This window comes from Macaca fascicularis, chromosome 2 (genome assembly GCF_037993035.2).
Source record: "Macaca fascicularis isolate 582-1 chromosome 2, T2T-MFA8v1.1".
NCBI lineage: Eukaryota > Metazoa > Chordata > Mammalia > Primates > Cercopithecidae > Macaca > Macaca fascicularis.
This window is the reverse complement of record NC_088376.1, coordinates 191,669,503-191,690,367: the sequence shown is the minus strand read 5'-3', so window position 1 is coordinate 191,690,367 and position 20,865 is coordinate 191,669,503. Positions and strand designations below refer to the sequence as shown.

Genomic DNA, 20,865 nt, shown 5'->3' with positions numbered 1-20,865 from the left:
TATTTCTTTGACTGGACAAATCCTTTCCACCTTTAGAGATGGAAAGGTAAATTGTATGAATGAGTTTATCAGCTACCTTTACTAGGTAAAGTTGAATGTACCAAACTAGTAGAAATGACAAACATCTTTCTTCCATTTTAATGGACAACTCTACTGAATTCCTGAAGACTTAAAGAGCTCACAAATATATAAGAGGGAAAGACTATGGCTAAAGTCAGCCTTTGTCATTTATTCCCCAAAGTATGAACATACCAGTCTACACAGGGAATTATATGTCATTTGTTTAATTGAGGTTTAGCATTCTAAATGGCATTAACCATTTTCTGTTCTGAAAATTAATCAAAATATATTAAAGTATTATTTTAATGTAGTTAGAAAGTAGTCTCAATACAAATGAGTTTTGTATAATACAAAACAATACAAATGAGTTACTGGTACTTACTGGTTGGGAAGGCCTCAGGAAACTTAAAATCATGGTGGAAGGTACCTCTTTGCAGAGCGGCAGGAGAGCGAATGAGAGCCCACCTAAGGGGAAAGCCCCTTATAAGACCATCAGATCTCATGAGAACTAACTATTGTAAGAACAGGATGCAGGAAATCGTCCCCCTAATCTTCACTTGGTCCCTCCCACCACACGTGGGGATTATGGGAACTACAATTCAAGATGAGATTTGGGTAGGACACAGCCAAACCATATCAGTTAGCAAAGAATTGCTATTTCACTGGGCGCAGTGGTTCATGCCTGTAATTCCAGCACTTTGGGAGGCTGAGGAGGGAGGATCACTTAGGTCTAGGAGTTCAAGATCAGGCTGGGCAACATAGGGAGACCCCCGTCTCTACAAAAATTTTGAACATAACCAGGCATGGTAGCGTGGCAACTGTAGTCCCAGCTACTCAGGAGGCTGAGGTGGAGAGGCCAGGAGACTGAGGCTGCAGTGAACAATAATCATGCCACTGTACTCCAGCCTGGGTGACAGAGTGAGATTCCGTCTCAATAATAATAATAATAATAATAATTTGCTATTTCAATAGTAAGTATTAAAATAATTTATTTTAGGGAAAAACATAGTTCCCAATACTGGTAGTGTCTAAACTTGAAAAGAATAACCTTATGGATGGATGTTTAATGATACTGATTATGATCTAAAATATATTGATGATGTAAGCATATATACATGCTTATTTTTGTTACATAAAGAGTAAACATTACCAGAGGAATCATATTTAAAATGCAAAACAATCACTAATCTAGATTTATACTGCATGACGTTTTATTTCTATTTGCAAGTTTCAAAGTGCATATATACATTTTTGCATATATACATATACATGTATGTATACATGATCTGGCTTTTAGCAAACTAAAGAATTCCTTCCCCAGTTAATGTGTTTTAAGTAGGCGAAGAAATATTGAGTTATCCAGAGAAGGAACTTGAATGGCTGTGTGGCTGAATAATTTGGAATTTACTCTTAAATAAGAATGTTGTATTTCATATCTTTTGGATGCTAAATGTGTGCTTAAGCATGGATGATTAGGCCACTGAAAGCTGTTTTGTTAGTTAAATGTCTATCTTTGTTAGTAATATATCAAATTTTACCCATCCAATTGATGGTGATTATGTATGAACATACATATATAGTCTATGTAGATTATGACCTATAAAAATACTGGGTCTTTAATAATATCATAAAAAGAGACTGGACAGTATCATTTATTTTCTAAGCATTCTAATTCAACAATAAAATTTGGTCTAATTGTTACCACTTTTGTTATATTAAAATAAGTTAGATAAACATAGCCAGCAGATTTACATTCCAAATGTAAAAAAAAGTCACTATTCTAAGTTAATATCACATTACAGTTTGCTTCTACTAGCATGTTTCAAGGTAATGCATTCTTAAAATTTAAATAAATATGTTCTTTTCGATACAATTCTCAGAATTAAAATTAAAATCTCAATATGTCAAACATTTTTACAAATAGTAAATCAGATTCTAATCAATTATACCAAAAGTGATCATGTCTTGTTATAGAAACCTGGATGATTTTCCAGATTGTGAGATTTCAAAAACATTATAATTTAAAATTAGGTGATGCCGTTCACATTTGTAGCTATTGTTAACATTGCACTCCTTCAATTAACAAATATTGCATGCCTAATATGAGCAAGAACTTTCCCAAGTCCCGGAGAAATAACACCAAACAAGCCAGATCTCTTCCTGTCCCGTTGCAGCTTATAGACTAATGGTTTGAGGCTCAAGGATCCATAAAGCATTCTTTTCTATGGCTACACATCAAAAAGCTAATATTTAGGAAGAATAAAAAGATCAAAAATTAATGTTTCTACAAATCTCTTTTGAAACAGTTCTACTTCAAAGTATCAATTCTGATTGAGGCTTATTCCTTAAAGGTAGTAATAAAACTATAAGACACCTCTGGCTCTAAGTTCAAAACTTTTAGTTCAGACAAACTAGTAGAGTTGGTAGAAAGCAGAACATTGGCTAATTAATTTTCGAATTGGATATTTCTGGCGATGTGCTTTACATATGTGTCATTACTGACTTAAATGTTAAAAAACTAATACGCATATTTGGAAAAGGAATCTATAAACTCATATGCACACTCATATGTCAGTGTGTGTGTGTGTGAGAGACAGAAAACAGAGATCGTTTTATTACTGTTAATATATTTGGCTTAAAATGTATAATCTGGCTTCTGAGAATAATTATTTCAAGTAAATAACATCACTATAATTTAAATTGTTGGTTTCTTTTTTAAAAAAAAAGTGGAAAAGCAATGCTTCTGTAAAAGCTATTGATATAAAATGATTTTAAGTCAACCAAGTAATTTCTGTTTTTCTTGAGGAAGAGAAAGGAATGAAACAGGAAAAAAAGGCTATTATACAGTAGAAAAATCTTATCTGCACTCAAGATGCTCCTTAGAAATAGAAAATAAACTCTGATTCAGACTTGTTTTCACCCGTTTTTCTCTTTGCCTCCGGTTGCAAAACCAAACTCTTACTACTTCTTTCTCCAGATTCAGTTCTTCAGCCATCCGCATGATCTCTTGAGAAGAAGGTTTATTCTGTTCTCCAAAGTGTCGCTCCAGAGCATCTTTAGCAGCAATGCTGGGGTGGGGTGGACATAAGGGGTGAAATTATGTTGTTTTTAGTGAAGTTTGTGGCATATCAAAATTAAGGTAGGTTGAATTTCGTAAATATTAACATGAAAAGGAAACGAAAAACTCTGAACATACTTGCAAGACACTTTACAAGGAAAAATGTATAGTTTGTTAAATGTGTAGATGTTTGGTCTTATGCAAGGTAGAGTTGCACCAGAGTCACAGAAAGAATTAAGTAAGGGACCCAGGCTTTCTATGTGTATCCCACTTTGTGCCACCAGAGGGCACTGAGTTCATGAAAAGAAAATGAACATTTTCCTAGACATTTCTAAGTATCTCCCCAAAATCATTTAGGGCTGTTTTCAATAAAGATAATCTCTAGTGAACAACTGACCAACCAAAACAAAATCTGTCTTTTAGTATTTCCTAAGCATGTCTCACAAAAACTACAAAAAGATCAATGAACAATCTTTCTGGGTTGAAATGCAAGAGGTCATGTTGAACTTTAAGAGACCGAAACACTGATTACTAGTGTCATATTTTTAAATACTACAGACACCGTGGATACTACATTGCCAGAGCAATAAGTTATATCTAAAAGGGCAGAAGATATGGCCACTCTCTTAGAAATGATTGTTTTCTTTCTGTTTGTATTCATAATTTCTGGAGCAAAAGTGTTCTTGAATCAAACAATACATAATTTTCCATCAAATGTTAAAAATTATTAGCTCTCCATTTCTCACAGTTATTACATTATTTTTTATAACCCATCCTGTTTCTTCATTAGACTGTATTTACTTTTATTTTATTTTATTTTATTTTATTGTTTGAGACAGAGTCTCGCTCTGTTGCCCAGGCTGGAGTGCAGTGGAATGATCTCGGATCACTGCAACCTCCGCCTCCCGGGTTCAAGCCATTCTCCTGCCTCAGCCTCCTGAGTAGCTGGGGTTATAGGCACCCGCCACCATGACCGGCTAAATTTTATATTTTTAGTAGAGACAGAGTTTCACCATGTTGGCCAGACTGGTCTCGGACTCCTGACCTCAGGCCCACCTTGGCCTCCCAATTCGCCTTACATTTCTATGTTATGTTACACCTGCATTACACTCAAATGCTCATTCCATTTATAAAATACCAATCTTGTCCTCAGGAACTTTTAATATAAAGAATACCTTATAGTTGTTCTTCGTTTTCTTTTCCTTTCATTTGCTCCCACTTTTTCATTGTACAAAGCTATAATGTGGAAAAGAGAGATAATTACAAATACAAAGTAGACTCTTTATAAAAAACTATCTGATTTGGATTTCAATTTGTTTTCATAAAACAATGCAAAATAAAAATGCCAGACATTTTTGTCTTAAATGTTTGCAGTCTAGGTCATTTTCTATTACAGACCTTAGTGAAAAATATCAACGCAGAAATAAATGTTAACCTCGCAAAGGCACTTTCTACAAATAATATCCTCACTTTACTTTTGTTGGAATGCTTGCTGTAACTACTCTCAAACCTCACTGTTTATCCAGCTCTGACATTTGTATGAGTAGATAATTGTATCTCATTAAGTTGCATATCTAGCAATTGCTTATATTATTTACTTGGAAGACTCGTGTGTGCAAATGTTTTGTGTACACTAATATTAGGATACAAATGTGATTCATATATAATTTCTCTAGTATAAAAGAGAGGAAAAAAATGGATGTGTAAAAAAATAAGCATTTTACCCCTTCATGCTAATGCCAACTTACCTTGTAAGCTTTCCTTATATAGGTTATTCTCTCCTCAATAAATTTATTTCCATACTTACATTGCCCTTCCTTTTTTGTTGTTGTTTTTAGTGTGATATAACAAAATGTTTGTTTTTCATCTCAAAGAGAAAAGGAGGGAAAAAAAATCCCTCAAACTTCCTGCTTTAGCATTAATCCTACTGATTGAAGCCATTATTTTTAGGTTAAAACATAGCACTGCCTTCAGAGACACAGTTTAGTACCTCCTACTTGCTCAGCTTCCTCCAGCCATTTGGATAATATTGCTTTCAGTTTGCATGCATTTTTAAAGCTGAGCTGCAGATTTTCAAATCGGCAGATTGTTGTTTGACTGAATTCAGAGCCATGCACAGCTGCCAGGGCCTCCCCAACATTTGTTTGGGTGTATCCTGTGAAGGGACAATAAAGACCATCAGCTCCAACTTTCCAAAAAATGTTAATTTTGGTTCATTGTCACACAAATCTTTGTATCTTTGTCAACTATTACATACTGTTTTTTAACTATATAGTCTTGGCAAATCAGAATTATTTAGTAAGATTCATTATACTTTCAAGTACTTGTCCAATACTTCAAAACATATTTCTTCTAGTTAATAAATTACTTTTATCTACTCACCGAAATAATTCAGATAGAAACATCTGCCATTCATAATATTTAGCCAATGTTTAGGTGTATCCTAAACACTTTATAAGGCACTTGAAAATTACAGCTCTTTTTATTATTATTGTTAAATATCAAATAATATATGCTCAAAAATCTTTAATATATTAACTATAATGCATAAAATATATGGTTATATATCATAAAATTTTTTATTTCAACTCTAAAAGATTCAATGATATTGTTGAAGGGTACTAAATAAAACTAAGAATTATTCTGCTTTCCCTAAAACCGTGTTTATTAAGAGGTTATGATTACGCATTTCACATATACCTCTGAGCCCGTTTTATAGTTTTTGGTATTGCCTCTATCTTCAGACTAATGATCCTTATTGTTTGTCCGAAACATTTTTAGAGTACAGCTGAAATAATCAACATATAATTTGAAACATTCACAGTAATATAAATAGCAAACTGAAAATGAATTTCACAAAGATTCCTACTACTGTGTTTATTACATGTAATAGCTACATATTATTTCAGGACCTAAGGCTATATACCTATATGTATAAAATGGTTGCATATGATGCCCATCAATAAATATTCTTATTAAATTACCTATGGTTCATTCTGCAAGTGCAGAGTTTTGAACCGTTATTTCAATCCATTAAAAAATATACACAACTTTATGCAATTTAACCAAAGTTAATTGTTATAGTTGTTTTATTTTAAAAACACTTCAATAGAAAATGAGCAAAGACTCTGAACAGACAGTTCACAGAAAAAGAAACTTAAATGATTGTCAAGCACATTAAATAATACACTTTACAATCATAATAAAATAAATTTTAAATGAAGTAGCAGTGAAATGTCACTTTGACCTGTCTGATGTGCAAAGATCTAAAAGATTAACAGCATATTTTTTCCTTCAACCACCATTTATTTATTTTGTGTTCTAGTTACATTCTTCTAGATGCTGGAGATATCATTAAGCAGAAAATAAAAAGAAATAGATTTTAAAACCTCATGCCGTTTTGGAGTCTATATAGCCTGAGGATGTTGAAAAAGATTCTCATGGTGACAGTAAAATTTGGTACAGCTTCTCTAGAGACCAGTTTGACAACATCTATCAAAATTACCAGTACACATACTTTTGATCAAGCAATTGTGCTTCTAACATTTTTCCTGCACATTTATTTATATGGGTGCAAAATAACATTTATAGGGTTAATCATCGTGGCCTTGTTTCTAACAGTCAAAGATCAGAAACCACCCGAATTTCATCAGGAGAGGACTGGTCAAATAAATTGCAGTATATTCATAAAGTGAAACTTGACAGCTCCACAAAGGAAAAAGAGCTCTAGAAAAATTACTACTGAAAACTTCAAATAATACTTATGTTGGGCACAATACATATATTTGCATATCTATCCATGAGCTATCATTGGAAAGATACACAAAGAACTAACAACAATGATAAACAGAAAAAACAAGCAGAAGGATACATGTCACTTATACTCTTTTGTACTTTTGAATCATATAAAAGTATGGCCTCACACATTTCACTACATATTAATATATCAATATGTATGGTTCAAATAAAATATAGATAAAAATGGGCACTTCGAAACTAAAGTTGAGGTGGGTAAGTTTTGAAAGAGTATTATTAATTTAAAAATTATGTATTTAGGCTCTTAAGAAATTATCAGTAAACAAAAGTTTTTGGAGGATTTCCATAGCAATTAACTACGTCCACAGTAGAGATGAAGAATGACAATCATCTTATACATTTGAGTAACATATAAGAGATTTAACAGCAATAAAGATTTGCAAACCAAGCTCTTTTTCCTGTTGCCTTTAACAAGCACATACCTAACTTAATTCTTCTCACTTTAAATTCGTTGGCAAACTTTTCGAGTTCTCTGATTTCTGGAGAATCCATGTCTATTGGCTCTTCCACCAATTTACTTTTCCGCCTGAGTTCCTGCTTGAAATCAGCAGCTGTGGGGTCCTCTGCCAGGAGAGGCTGGTGTATAGGAGGAAATCCATGACTCAAAGTGTGGTCAGGAAATTTATAAAGACAAGGGGTTAAACTACCTGTGAGTAAACAAAGAAATAAAATGAAAAAGACCAATTGTAATTCTTCCTTATTTCTATATAAGAAAGGATTTTGCCTGATTTAGCCCATTATTCTGCTCTAGCCTGTCTCAGTACTTAAAAGGTTACCTTACATATAGTCTTCTGAAGAAGGAGTCAAAGTAGCTTAGTAGAATTGAGATTATTTATCTTCTACCTTCTCCAGAGCAGCAACACCAAAGATAGGGTTAAAGGAAAGAAGCAGGGGACTGCGAATAACTAAAATAGAAACAAACAACTTCTCTCGGAATTGTACATTTTCTATCATGTTTTTCTCTTAAATGACACCTATTCCTGGGAATCTGAGGTTGAACTCTAACCAGAATCTATGCATGGAACTCTGTTTTCTTAATTCATTGAACAAATAATGGGTGATGTTTGTTGTAATCATGGCACTAAATGCTTCAGCTAAGTGCTATGCTGAGAAGTTTTCTTGTGATTGGGAAATTGATTTCACAATATAAAAATGCCCCCCTATTTAATCAGTAAAAACTTGATTTTATTAGGAAAAATCACATCTTTTTTAATTAAATGAAGGCAGGCAGAAAAAGAATGATAAGAATATAAAATATATTAATGTGGCTAAATAGGCTTGAGGAATGATTGAACATTAACAAAAGGTAACCTCGAAAGTTCTATTAAAAAGTCACTAACAAGATTTCTTGAAAAATATACAATATAATAGAATAATTTCTTGATTATTATTTAAGGAAAAGCAAAAATAAGCAGCAAGAAAGTTTGCAACTTTATATATGATAAGTAATTACCCATAAATGATAAAGCATTGACTCTATTGAGTGGATACGTTAAATCACAAAAAATGTAAAAAGGTCTGAAATTATTATATAATTGCTTCCAGACTTCCTTCTTCATTGGAAGAGTCTATCTCAGTTGGGAAGTATAGGTGAGAGAGTCGTATATAAGCCAAATTCCAACACATTTTGTTTCTTGTTTTCTTTATCAATGCATTACAAGTTTTATCGACAAAGATTTTACTTTAATTTATATTAAATGACATGTCTAGTGTGCCTTCTGTATCCATGGGTTCTGCATTCATGGATTGATGCAACAGTGGATTAAATACATTTAAAAAATAAAGTAAAAAATAACAACACAAGAATAAAAATGATACAAATAACCCAGTATAGTATAAGAATTATTTACATAGCATTTGCATTGATTTAGATATTATAAGTAATCTAGAGATGACTTAAAGTAGAGAATGTGCCTAGATTATTTGCAAATACTACACCATTTTATACCAGGGACTTGAGCATCCAAAGATTTCAGTATCCTTGGGGGTCCTGGAACCAATGTGCCACATATATAGAAGGATGATTGTGTAAGCAAGACATTTTTATACAAAAATATTGAGTAATTAATCCTTTTCTTATAAGTATAAATATTTTAAAATAAATTACTATGGAATACATGCAATAATGATTCTTAGAAACTTACTGAAAAAATGCATCCAGAGTTCATGCCACCTATAATTACTCTACACATACATTCCCAAGTCAAAGACATGAGTAATAGTATATTTTCCAGAATACATAAATCTTACATTAATATATCAATATGTAATGAGCAAAGAATACTGCAACTCAGCAAATTGTTGGTTTATATTATTTATATAAAAATATGTAATTATAAAGTGTACCCCATCTAAAAGGGCATATTATTTTTCTAAAACAAAGTAAACATATAAATGAGAGGTTAAACAAATCAGCATAAAATAAATTTGTCTGCTTTAAAGCTGGGAAAAAGATGTGAAAGAAACTTTTTTTGTCTTTAAAAAATTCCTGCTACTTTTCCAAACTAAAATTATCCAGGTTTACTTTTGTAAAAGTCAGTCAACTATCCAGTGTATGCTTTATTGTGTGGCGTCTTGATCAGACCAGAGAACATTCTTAAAAACAATTTGACCAACTTTCCTTTTATTATATAGCTTTTCTTCAAAATGTTTATTGCTGTGGGGTTCATTTTTAGCTTTTTATTAATTTTAGTTTTCTGCTAAATTAAAAGAAGGACTAATAGATATAAAAAGAAAACTGATGACATTTATGTTAGCATCTATTTAATCTGATATTTATCTGAAGAGTTGTTTTGTGCTTATACTTTCAGAATTGATTCGCACATATATTTATAAAAGCTTCACTTCTTTTATTATTAAGGTCCATCAGGTATCACTTAATACATTTAATGATAAAATACCCTGAGAAAGAGTACAAAGAAAAGCCAGGCTACTGTTAGATTTTGTACATTTAACATATTTTAAGACACTTTAGATGACTCATTTAACCTATGTCAAATTATGTTTATTTTATATAAACAATTTGTGTGTTTTTTACATATGCATACTATAAGGTCTGAATTTGTTATCAAATTTTATTATTATTTTCAATTTCTCTTGCTGATCATAATCATGTACTGCTACAAATCTTCTATGCAACACTTTGTGTTGCGTTAATTTCACATTTGTCATCATCTTTGTCTTTATACAAAAAAAAAGAAAATGAGTCAGGAAAGATATATGTTTTTCCCCATAATTTACAATGTAGAAAATTTAAGTAGAAAGAAATTAAACAACTTGCCTTCAGTGCCCAACGAATTAACTTTGCAGTTTAAACTAAAGTCTAATGAGCATTGCAGCAAGCCACATCAAAATCATTGCCTGGGTCATTTTCCAGGCAGTTTATACTCACTAAATTCAATAACTTCCCTTTAAAAGGTTTTCTCTGCATTTAAACACCTTTGGCTATTTTAAACAAATGCTTTTAGACAAAAAATATTACAATAAAATGTATATAAAGTGTGTCATCCCTATTTCCATAAATTTATTTATTTATTTATTTATTTATTTATTTATTTTTGCTTATTTATTCTTTATTTTTAGAGATGGGGTCTTACTCTGTCTCCTAAATTGGAGTGCAGTGGTAAAATCATAGCTCACTGCAGTCTCAAATTCCTGCCCCAAGCCGTCCTGCCACCTCAGCATCCTAAGTAGTATCTACAGGCATGCGCCACCGTGCTCATCTAATTTTTTAAATTTTTTGCACAGATGGGATCTCACTGTGTTGCCCAGGCTGGTCTCAAACTCCTGGCTTCAAGCAATGCTCCCACCAAAGCTTCCTAAAGTGCTAGGATTATAGGTATAAGCCACAGAACCCAGCCACAAAAATTGAAAGGTAGTTTATACATTGTAAGTACTCTGGTGAAGTGGACACACAGAAGACAAATTTGAATGGAATCCATGAAAAGTACACAGAAAATACCATTCTCCAAGGTTTGGCATCCAGAACAAGAAGCAAAATGTGATGTGTGATACAATTTTCTTTTTTTCCTTTTCCTTTGGTTTCTTTTCTTTTTTTTTTTTTTTTTTTTTGGAGACAGCGTCTTGCTCTTGTTCCCCGGGCTGGAGTGCAGTGGTGCCATCTCAGCTCACTGCAACTTCTGCCTCCTAGCTTCAAGCAATTCTCCTGCCTCAGCCTCTGGAGTAGCTTGGACTACAGGCGCCTGCCACCACGCCTGGCTAATTTTTGTATTTATTTATTTTTTATGTATAATTTTATTTATAATTTTTTGTTTAGAGACAGGGTTTCACCATTTTGGCCAGGCTGGTCTCAAACCCCTAACCTCAGATGATCCACCTGCTTCGGCCTCCCAAAGTGCTGGGATTACAGTTATGAGCCACTGCACCCGGCCCACTTTTATTTTTCATTATATGAAAATATCTACAATTATCTGCAAGGTCACAGATTTCCTGGAACTAACTTTACACAGAATTTCATCATAACGATTTAAAAGAACAGCCAAATGAACTTCTGTTTCTAGCATCTGAGCCTGCATTTGGGGGAGTGTGGAAAGTGATTGGGATGATACGTATAGCAATATATGTTTCAAATCTTTTTAAAACCTAGATTACTGAAAAAGGTGGAAATAAGATGAAAGATGTGGTGAGTCATGTGCAACAGAGGTCTCATCAACATTTTCTGAAACATGGATAAAGAAAAATTATCTTGAGGCCTGGAGAGCACACACACACACATAGCTTGGAAGTGTTTGCACATCGTAGTTCCAAATACATTTTCACATTGAAGATTAATTCACCAGAGCCTTTCTAAATTGCTGTGTATGCATTTCTGTGTGGCAGAGGGAGAAGAACAGAGGTAAATCTTTTAAAGCAGGCAATGGGGGTCAGAGATAGAACTTGCCTTACTAGGCGCTGACTCAATGTACCATAGCATGGGACAAATTGATCTTTGCAGCATGTGGTTAGCTTACAACATCATCTCAGGTTACTGGCTTGATGCCTTAAAAAAACAAACAGGGGAAGCAGAGGGACACAGTAACATACGCCACTCTGCTGTGCTTGTAACACGCACAGGAACATGTATCTGAATATTTGCATATATTCCCCGGTGTTCCTTAGGCATAAAAATTCAAAGGAAATTATATACTTCCACTGTGATCTTTTCACTAGTGTGCACTGGTAAATTCTATCCATGTACAACAGGGGCCCATTGGCTGTTTGGTTTAATTTGAAACGCCTATTTCTTTACATACAGCCTGTGACTGCTTTCCTGCTACAATGACAGAGTTGAATAGTTGCAACAAAGACTAGAAAGGTTGAGATATTTACTGTCTGGTTTTTTACAGAAAAGGGTTGCCAACCCCTAGTCTGGAAGTGAAAATACATCATGTCACTGCTACCAAAAGACCTTTCATGACGCGGAAGCAAAAGATCTTCAGAATTACTTGTTTCCTTAGAGTTATTACAACCAGAACAATTTAGGGCCAAATAAAGCAAAGAACTAAGGAAAAGAAGTAAATTAAGAGAAAAAAAAAATTCAAATTTCAAAAAATGAAAAGATGGGTTCCCAAATAGACTATACCCCCTGTCATTTGTCAGGCTGATTTCCATTTTCTTTTGCGTTAGCCCATGCAGCGAGAATATTTTCAGCCATAACAATCTTTTCTTTTAATATCCATTTCTCATCAATAAGAATTGGATGCTCATCACCTTGTTTAAGTCCCAAACTCTTGGGACTTAAACCTTGTTTAAGAGTTTGGGACTTAAACGAGGTTTTCGTTTTGTTTTGTTTTCCCCTTGAAATTAATTTTTAAAGCAAGGACTTTCACCTTCTTGGTTTGACCACCACATCATGTAAAGAGGGTGGGTTTAACATTCATTACAGTGAGGTTGATTTGCTGTTTCCACAGGACAGCGGAACGGGTGAACCCTCATTGAGCTTGTTTCCTGAATTGTACTCTGCTTCAGATACTGGAGAACAGAAACTCTCTCTCAGAAACCCAAAAGTCAGGGTTTTGAGAACTGTTTTCTGATATTTTGTTTTGTTTTGTGTTTATCTAGGAGAGACTTTGAACAGCATTTGTAATTCTCGATTTTTTATTATTTGTACTGTAAGGTGTTGAATTTGAATTCTCTAAGTTCTCAGGAGTGAAAGGACAGAAGGAATGTAGCTGCAAGAGTATCTGAAGAGAAGGTCCAAAGATAACTCATTTTGAGCTGACACAAATTTGCTACTACTCAATCTCAATAGAGTTGTAGTACCCACCACAACTTAGATATGAAGAGACTGAAACTCAGAGGTGCTAAGTCATTTGAACAATGTTAGTAATTAGTTAATGGTATGGATAACTCATTACTCTCAACTAGTCATTCTCTTTATTTTTCCTGCACCTGGACTATTAGGTACGGTGAATTCATCTGATCATTAAAATTCTACCTACCAACCTGACAAAATATTAGTTATAGCTCTTCTTTTCCTGTGAGTTATTAATTTAATGAAATGCTCAAACTAAATGTAAACATCAGAGTATGGGTAATGACATAATGATATGAAAATAATTTCATATCTTTTAGAAATATAGTTCTTTCTGTAGCTTCACTTTTATATAGAGTATGTGACACCATGTCATTGTTGTTGTTAAGACACTTCTGTGGATTGTGTGGAAGTGGCTAATTTTATTAATGCCTTAAGACTTCTCAGAAAATTCAAATGACATAATCAATTTTCTATTGTGTGCTTTATATATTTCTCTCTTATTTACCTTTTTTCTCTTATTTCTGAATTGCTGTATTTTGTAACTCAATTTATGCAGGTTTACTGTGGATAAAGGCAAGAGAGTTCAGATTCTCCTAGATCTAATCTCTCATGAGGCAAATGCTAATACTGAATTATGTCCCAGTATAGACATTCTGACATTTAAAGCATATCACATTTTAACAAAATTTTTGAGAAAGATTTAACAGTCCCTCTCAAAAATATTCAAATATCTTTTTGCTTGTGATGGTGAGTTTTTCTTTCACTTGTAAAATATATTTAATTTTAGACCACAGTGATAGCTCCAGACCTCGGTGTAAGACTCGTGCTGTTGATGTCACTAAGCCAGGGTTTTGAATCATTTTGAAAGGCTCTTCCGGGGGCCTTTTCATTTTAATTGTAATGAGGAAGCGGTTCATGGAAGAGGGTTTGCTGAGTTCCTGCTGGAGGAAACTTGTATCAGAAAGACATGAGCTGCCAACACTCTCCATGTGAACATTGGCATATTGGCTCCAGTCCTGGGAGCAGGAAGGGTGTTAGAATTCTGAGGCCAGCTGCAAACTCCCGAGGCCAGCGGTGGCCCTCTCTGATTTGGCGGGGTGGGAGGTGGTAGCAAAACTCTCTGACGGTATTTGGGCAAGAGATTATTGGCTGCTGGTCTGTGACTGGTTTTAATCTCGGTGCCAACCTCAATCAACTGGCGGGGACTGCCTCTGTGCTGGGTTAAGAGAGAAACTGACCATGTACCTTGGTTCCTGGGAGTTCCTGTAAATGAACTGTGAGGTCTTTCCTCCAGGAAATAGCAGCATGTGTTTGTCATTTCCTGTCTCCTAATCCAAATGTTGTAAAGGCCACAGAAAGCATTCCACCCGCACCTCTAGTAACTAAACACATTTGTTTTACTATTTTATAATGAAAGTAGTTCATCATTGAGGAGGGCTATTCTCATTAACTATGAATACTATTTAGGCATGTTGATCATAAATAATCCATTTCCAGAGAGGAAGAAAAAATATGGCTTTATTTCTTAATTATTAAAAAAAGATATCAGAATTTACAGGTCATCGTTAAGAACCCTGGTCTTCATTTAACCATAAATGTTAGGATACTGGTTTATTAAGGAGAAACTAATATGTTCCTGGATTATTATTTTAAAGTTTTAATGTTTTATTTAGTCTTAAGTAGACAAATTTTGAGACATCGAAGGTTAAACAATTTAATTAAAATTAAACTATTTGCTCCATTTTACTTGAAAAATTATAAGAATAAATCAATATTTGCTTGCTTGGTTTTTTTTTTTTTTTTGGTTTTTTTTTGTTTTTTGTTTTTTGTTTTTTTTTACTGCTTATCTGGATGATAACAAAACACAAGTCAGTTAGAAAAGATTTCCCTAATAGATGATTCCTTTATCCAAAGTTTCTCCCTCATTATCACACACATACACACACACACACACACATTTTCTCACACAACTTTAGTTTGTCATCAATAAGAGTTCTTTTCAAAGAATTTCTTTAAAAATAAACCAACAAATGAAAATCCAGTGCATAATAAAACTGCACTTTTTAAAAATGATTAAAATCTTATGTAGCCATGCCATGAAATTAAGCAAGAATTTTTGATGAATAGATTCATAAGCCAGATCTGCCTATTCCTCAAAAACTGTGCTTCAATGCCTTTCTAGAAGGATCAATAAACAGGTAGCTATACTTGATACAGTCATACTTTACTTATTTATAGGAGAAAAGTACGTAACTTCAATGATTTCAATCTAAGACTCATTCAGAAGCAATTCAGAAAGGGCTGTAAAGCCTGAAACAGCTATCACTAAAGCCCCTGCCGATCACTCTGAGCTTCAATCAATGTCTTATTTATCTTTATGGACCAAATATCCAGAAGGAATATAATGATGAGGGGAGGTGTTCTGTACACCTGTGCTGTCTGATATGGGAGTCACTAGCCACATGTGGTTATCGAGCACTTGAAATATAGCAAGTGCAACTGAGAAACTGAATTTGAAATCTTATTTTATTTTACTTAGTTTACATTTAAGTTTAAATAGCCACATGAGGCTAGTAGCTACCACATTTTTAGTGAAGGTAAGCCTGCCAATAGCCTCAAGTTACAATTAACAGTTTGACAATAGTGAATTTGAATAAAAACTATATAAAGCAAACTTAAGAAGCACAGCAGTTCAGGGACATGTGAGTAGGGAAATTAGGTATAACCCCTATGATTTCTGCGGGTGTCACAGGAAACCAGAAGTGATTTTTAACGGTAATTTTCAAAGTTAAGAAATCGAATTTCATGTCACACTCTGATCACAATTATTTCAGGCCAAGAAAATCCATCTAATTGTCCCCAAATACAATAACATGTAAAAGACAACTTTTCTTACCTGCCATCACTCCATAGGTTGATGGCTGGTTTCCATAATGACAGGAAGGAACAGAATAATGAAGTCCCGTTGCTGTGTTTCCCAACGTTGTCACCAAGAAATGCGTGCACAAACATTTAGGAGTTTGGATCAAAGACAAAATAGATGGGACTGGTAAGAAAATGTATAAGGATTCAAGACACATTCATTTTATTTCAAAAATACACATTTATGTGGTTCTTAAAGTTATATACCAATATTTTTTCTCATTTTGGGTAAGTTCTCTGATGAATAGGTTAAAACTAGGGGGGATCAAAGTTTGTCTCATGTAATGAGATAATAAATCATCAAAACGAACTTCATTAATTATCCTGTGCTCTGTGCTGTGGCGACGAGTGCCTCATGAAGGGGTGACTGAGCAATTTGGACCTTGGTTTTTTGGGAGTTGTAGAATTCTTGTAGGTTCTCTTCAATGCAAACATTGCAACTTGCCGACTAGAAGAATAGTCCTTTAAAATTCTTGTGTTGCATGATATTATAAAGCAGTCTGTATGAATGAATACAGAAACTATCTCTTGAACAGTGTACTTTTGCTTATTTGTCTGATGAATTTGTTTCATCAAAGTGGAAATGGCAGAGCAACTAGCCTTTTATTAGATACAATCATAAAAATCTCACCAATTCAGAGTGCTATTAAAAACCCGTAACAATATATGATCTATTTATTTTGATGTTGAAACCATGAGGTTGTAAGTTGTCTGCATACACACAATTGATACAACCATTCTAATGATAAAGCTGGTCAAAAAATAAGTTCATTCATTGGGTGACTTAACATCCATAAAGCCATAAAGCCATATATAAACATAACTATTCATAAATGGTTGTATGCTTCAGGAAATCAATGTGTATTTTGAAAGTAAATTGGAATTATTAGACTTATAAGTTTTAAACACAAATCATCAAGTTGAAAGGGAGTGCAAAATATTGACAATAAAACCACTGGTCAATATTTCCTTATATATTTTATTTTCTCAATTTTTTCCTTCATATTCTGAATATATTGGTTAGATTTCATAAACATAACTATCTTCTTTAATAAATGAGATGTTATAAAGTACTGTTAGAATCCTTTGAGAATAACGACATACAATCTAGTGATTAAAGACATGACTTCATAAAGTAAAACATATTACTTTAAAATAGAGAAAAATGTTTAATTTTTAAAAATCTGTATGCATTTTTATTTTATAACTAATAAGTCAAAAGAACTAAAGTCAGTTTGCAATATAATGATTACATATAAAAGTCTTACTGTGCATTCCAAAATTAAACAAATTATCATAAAGCACATTTAATACTCAAGTGTTCCCATTTAAGTCAGTGTTTCTATAATAGTTCCTTAGATAATTAGATGTATATGATTAAAATTTCATTAAAATTTCATTAAAATATTATAAATCAATGCTATTATTTAAAACATTTGTAGGTCACTTTTATTAATTATAATTCTTTTTAAATTTTAAGGCTTAAATAATGTTTGCCTTTCAGATTTTAGGAAGTTAACTACAGGATAGGCGAATTTACTAAATAAATTGTTACTTATTTTTAAGTAAATAAATGGCGTTTTGAGCATAAAATTAGATTTTACTAGATTATTACCTCAATTCTGAATTTTATTTTCATGCTGGCCAAATTATCTTCAAACACAGAAATAATGTATTATTCTCATTATCCTCAATCTACAGGATGACCTACTGTTTAAAATATATGATTAGCTATGTGTTAATTGCTTAGATTTATTCATAGCATATATTTTTGATAAAAACTCTTTATTATCTTTTCCAAAAATTATGCTGGAGAATACTTCCTATATTACCCTTTATATGAAATTATAGAAATCTTTGGTGGATTTCCATAATTTAATTTAAAAGGTAATATTGAAAAATCTCTACATTAAATGATTTTTCCAAAGTCTAAATATCTGACCTCTAGATTCTTTAAAATCCAGAAGATTGGTGCCAAACTTACACATATATTTAGAAAGTACTTAATAATAATAAAAGATAGAGCTTAAATCCTTCAAATCAGAGTATAAATGTATCCACTCTAATTTTGATTTCTAAATGTATATAATTTCATTCCTAAATATGAGGCAGGTTGCATTTAAAACAAATGGAATGTAAATATTATATTGCTATTCAATGGAAGAAATTTACTCAATTCAAGTCTTTGTCCATTTGTAAATCAACTTTAATACACTTTTTTACTGCATAAAGAATGAACACATTGGCAAAACATACGTATTTGGCTGATTATGTTGAGCCTTTGAATTCCTAAGTTTAATTTTTGTTTTAAAAAGTTGTATGAGATAAATGTTAAAACATGGTTATAAGTGAAGTAAGTCTCTTCAGAATGCAATCTTGAGAAAATTTACCTTAGTTAATGGGCTTTAAATGCCATGTTATTTGTGGCTATAATTTCTGTATCTTATGCTAAAAATATGTTAAATAAAACTCAATTATTTTATTCTATGAAATCCATTGTTGTTGATATTTGGATTTTTCTGTTGTGTTTAATATAAGGTTTATAGCTGTTTTTAGATAGTAGTAAATGTAATTTAACAACCAAATAAATCTTTAAGATAAAGAAGTAGCACCTTTTAAACATTACGTTATTTTATAATATTCATCTCATTTGCTCCTTATTCTATAAATATTTCCATTAAATGGCTTTTAGATTTAAAATGTCCAAGTTCACTCTTTCCTTATGTAGAAAACAGATTTTTCTGCTTATAACAAAGCCAAGAACGATTTAAATGACTATACTTACTAATATTTCTTTAAAAAATCTTTGGCATGTTGACTTTTTAGATATGCTTAATACTTACTTCACTTAAGACAAATTAAATTGGAGGGGTAAAATGAAAGAAGCAAAAAGATTGTTAACTACCAAGATTCAAAGCATTCATTCTGAAATCTTTAGGCCCCGCCAGCTGTAAACTGTCATAGGACTCAGTACCTGTAGACATCACATTGGTGGCATGGTTGGAGACTGGTAGACACTCGGCAGCACTGTGATGCATTATCAGAGGCAGAGTTGCAGAGGCGTCAGAATTCAGGGGTATAAAGGTATCAGCCGAAGTAAAAGCTTGGCAACTCATTCCCACAAAAGAGTAGAAAAATAAGGAGAACCGCTGCTCCCCAAATCAGAGTTTTATTATATTACTGTCTCAAAGGGCCGATTCAATTCTCACTACCTGCATATATACATCAGGAAGGCTCTGAGGCACCAGGAGGGTGCGCGCTAGTATTTATATTGCAAGGAAATCCCTTTATACATGTTAATAGTCTTTTCCCAGGAGTATTGCTTTATCAATCCGAACCGTCTTCCTTTTTTACCCAAACATAATCCATGGCAGAAAAGGAAGCTGATTCTGGGGTATAAATGGAGGGGAAGGGAGAAATCTGAAACCTTATTTGACAACTTCAGTAGTTCAGACCTTTTAGAGAGGAATCAACAACTTAGAAAACATGTCCCTCAAAAAAAAAATGCCACTGTAAACTGAAAAATAGTAGGTGTCTTTTTGCTACTAACACGATTGCGAATGTATAAATATGAGATGTTTTTAAACAACTTCTCATTAAATCTGTGATATAACATGAAACAAAGTGCACACTATTATACATAACTTTAAGAAACTGAATATTTAAGATTATATTGAGAGAAGCGTATAAGACTAAATATGAGAAAATATGTTGTCAATTACTGATTCATACTCAACAATGCACAGCTTTTACAATGAGATCACTTGGACTCGGGAAGGGGAACATCACACACCGGGGCCTATTATGGGGAGGGGGAGGGGAGAGGGATTGCACTGGGAGTTATACCTGATGTAAATGACGAGTTGATGGGTGCTGACGAGTTGATGGGTACAGCACACCAACATGGCACAAGTATACATATGTAACAAACCTGCACGTTGTGCACATGTACTCTAGAACTTAAAGTATAAAAACAAACAAACAAACAAAAAACGATGACAACCAATATATGTTTTACTATATTAGAATTGGAAAATGGAAAAAAACTGGATAAAATATAGTAATGATAGGTTGTTGCAAAAGTGATTACATTAATGGCAAGAACCGCAATCACTATTCCACCAAAGTTAAATACAAATAAGATATGGGTAATTGTATCTTTACCTCGATTTCAATTTACTCATCAAGAACCCAATATTTAGTAAGCTGTAACTAGATGCTGACAGTATTCTAGGTATTTATACAGTTATGTCATGCAAATCTCACAACATCTATGTGAGTTATGTACCTTGCCATTCTCACTAAGCTAGACTCTGCCAGAAGCTGAGATCTTGGTGGTTCCTCCACAAAGCCTGAGATAACCATGGTAGTTGCTAACTAGATGCAAACTTCTCACACAAAATATGTTGACTTTATATGAGAATAAAAAAAAATACGCTACAGCCAACTATTTCAAAGATAAATATCAGCATCAAAATTTTACAAATTATGAGTATTTAATGAGTAAATAAAGTACTATTTATGTATTGTATGTTAAGGTAATATAGCAAATAGAAGTAATTGAACAGGAATAGATATTATTGATGTGAGTAGACACTAATTTTGTACTATGGAATATTTTAAGATAATTTGGAATTGGTTGCTTTGTGTCAAATTTAACATTAATATTGATATGACATTTTCAAAAAATTGAACACTTTATCAGTAAAGTAGCTGGTATTTTGAAGGAAAATATATAAAAGCTTGCCCAAAT

General features: G+C 33.0%; 1 protein-coding gene across 1 annotated transcript; it reads right to left on the bottom strand.

Moving 5' to 3' along the window:
- Positions 1-1,697: 1,697 nt before the first annotated feature.
- On the bottom strand, positions 1,698-19,228 carry POU1F1 (POU class 1 homeobox 1). Its single transcript, XM_065539302.2, has 6 exons — positions 19,087-19,228; positions 16,087-16,236; positions 7,357-7,581; positions 5,109-5,273; positions 4,294-4,354; positions 1,698-3,128 (listed from the first exon to the last, which is right to left on the bottom strand). Exons 1-6 carry the CDS (start codon positions 19,226-19,228, stop codon positions 2,918-2,920), a joined length of 954 nt encoding a protein of 317 aa, XP_065395374.1. The 3' UTR covers positions 1,698-2,917.
- Between the last annotated feature and the right edge of the window lie 1,637 nt (positions 19,229-20,865).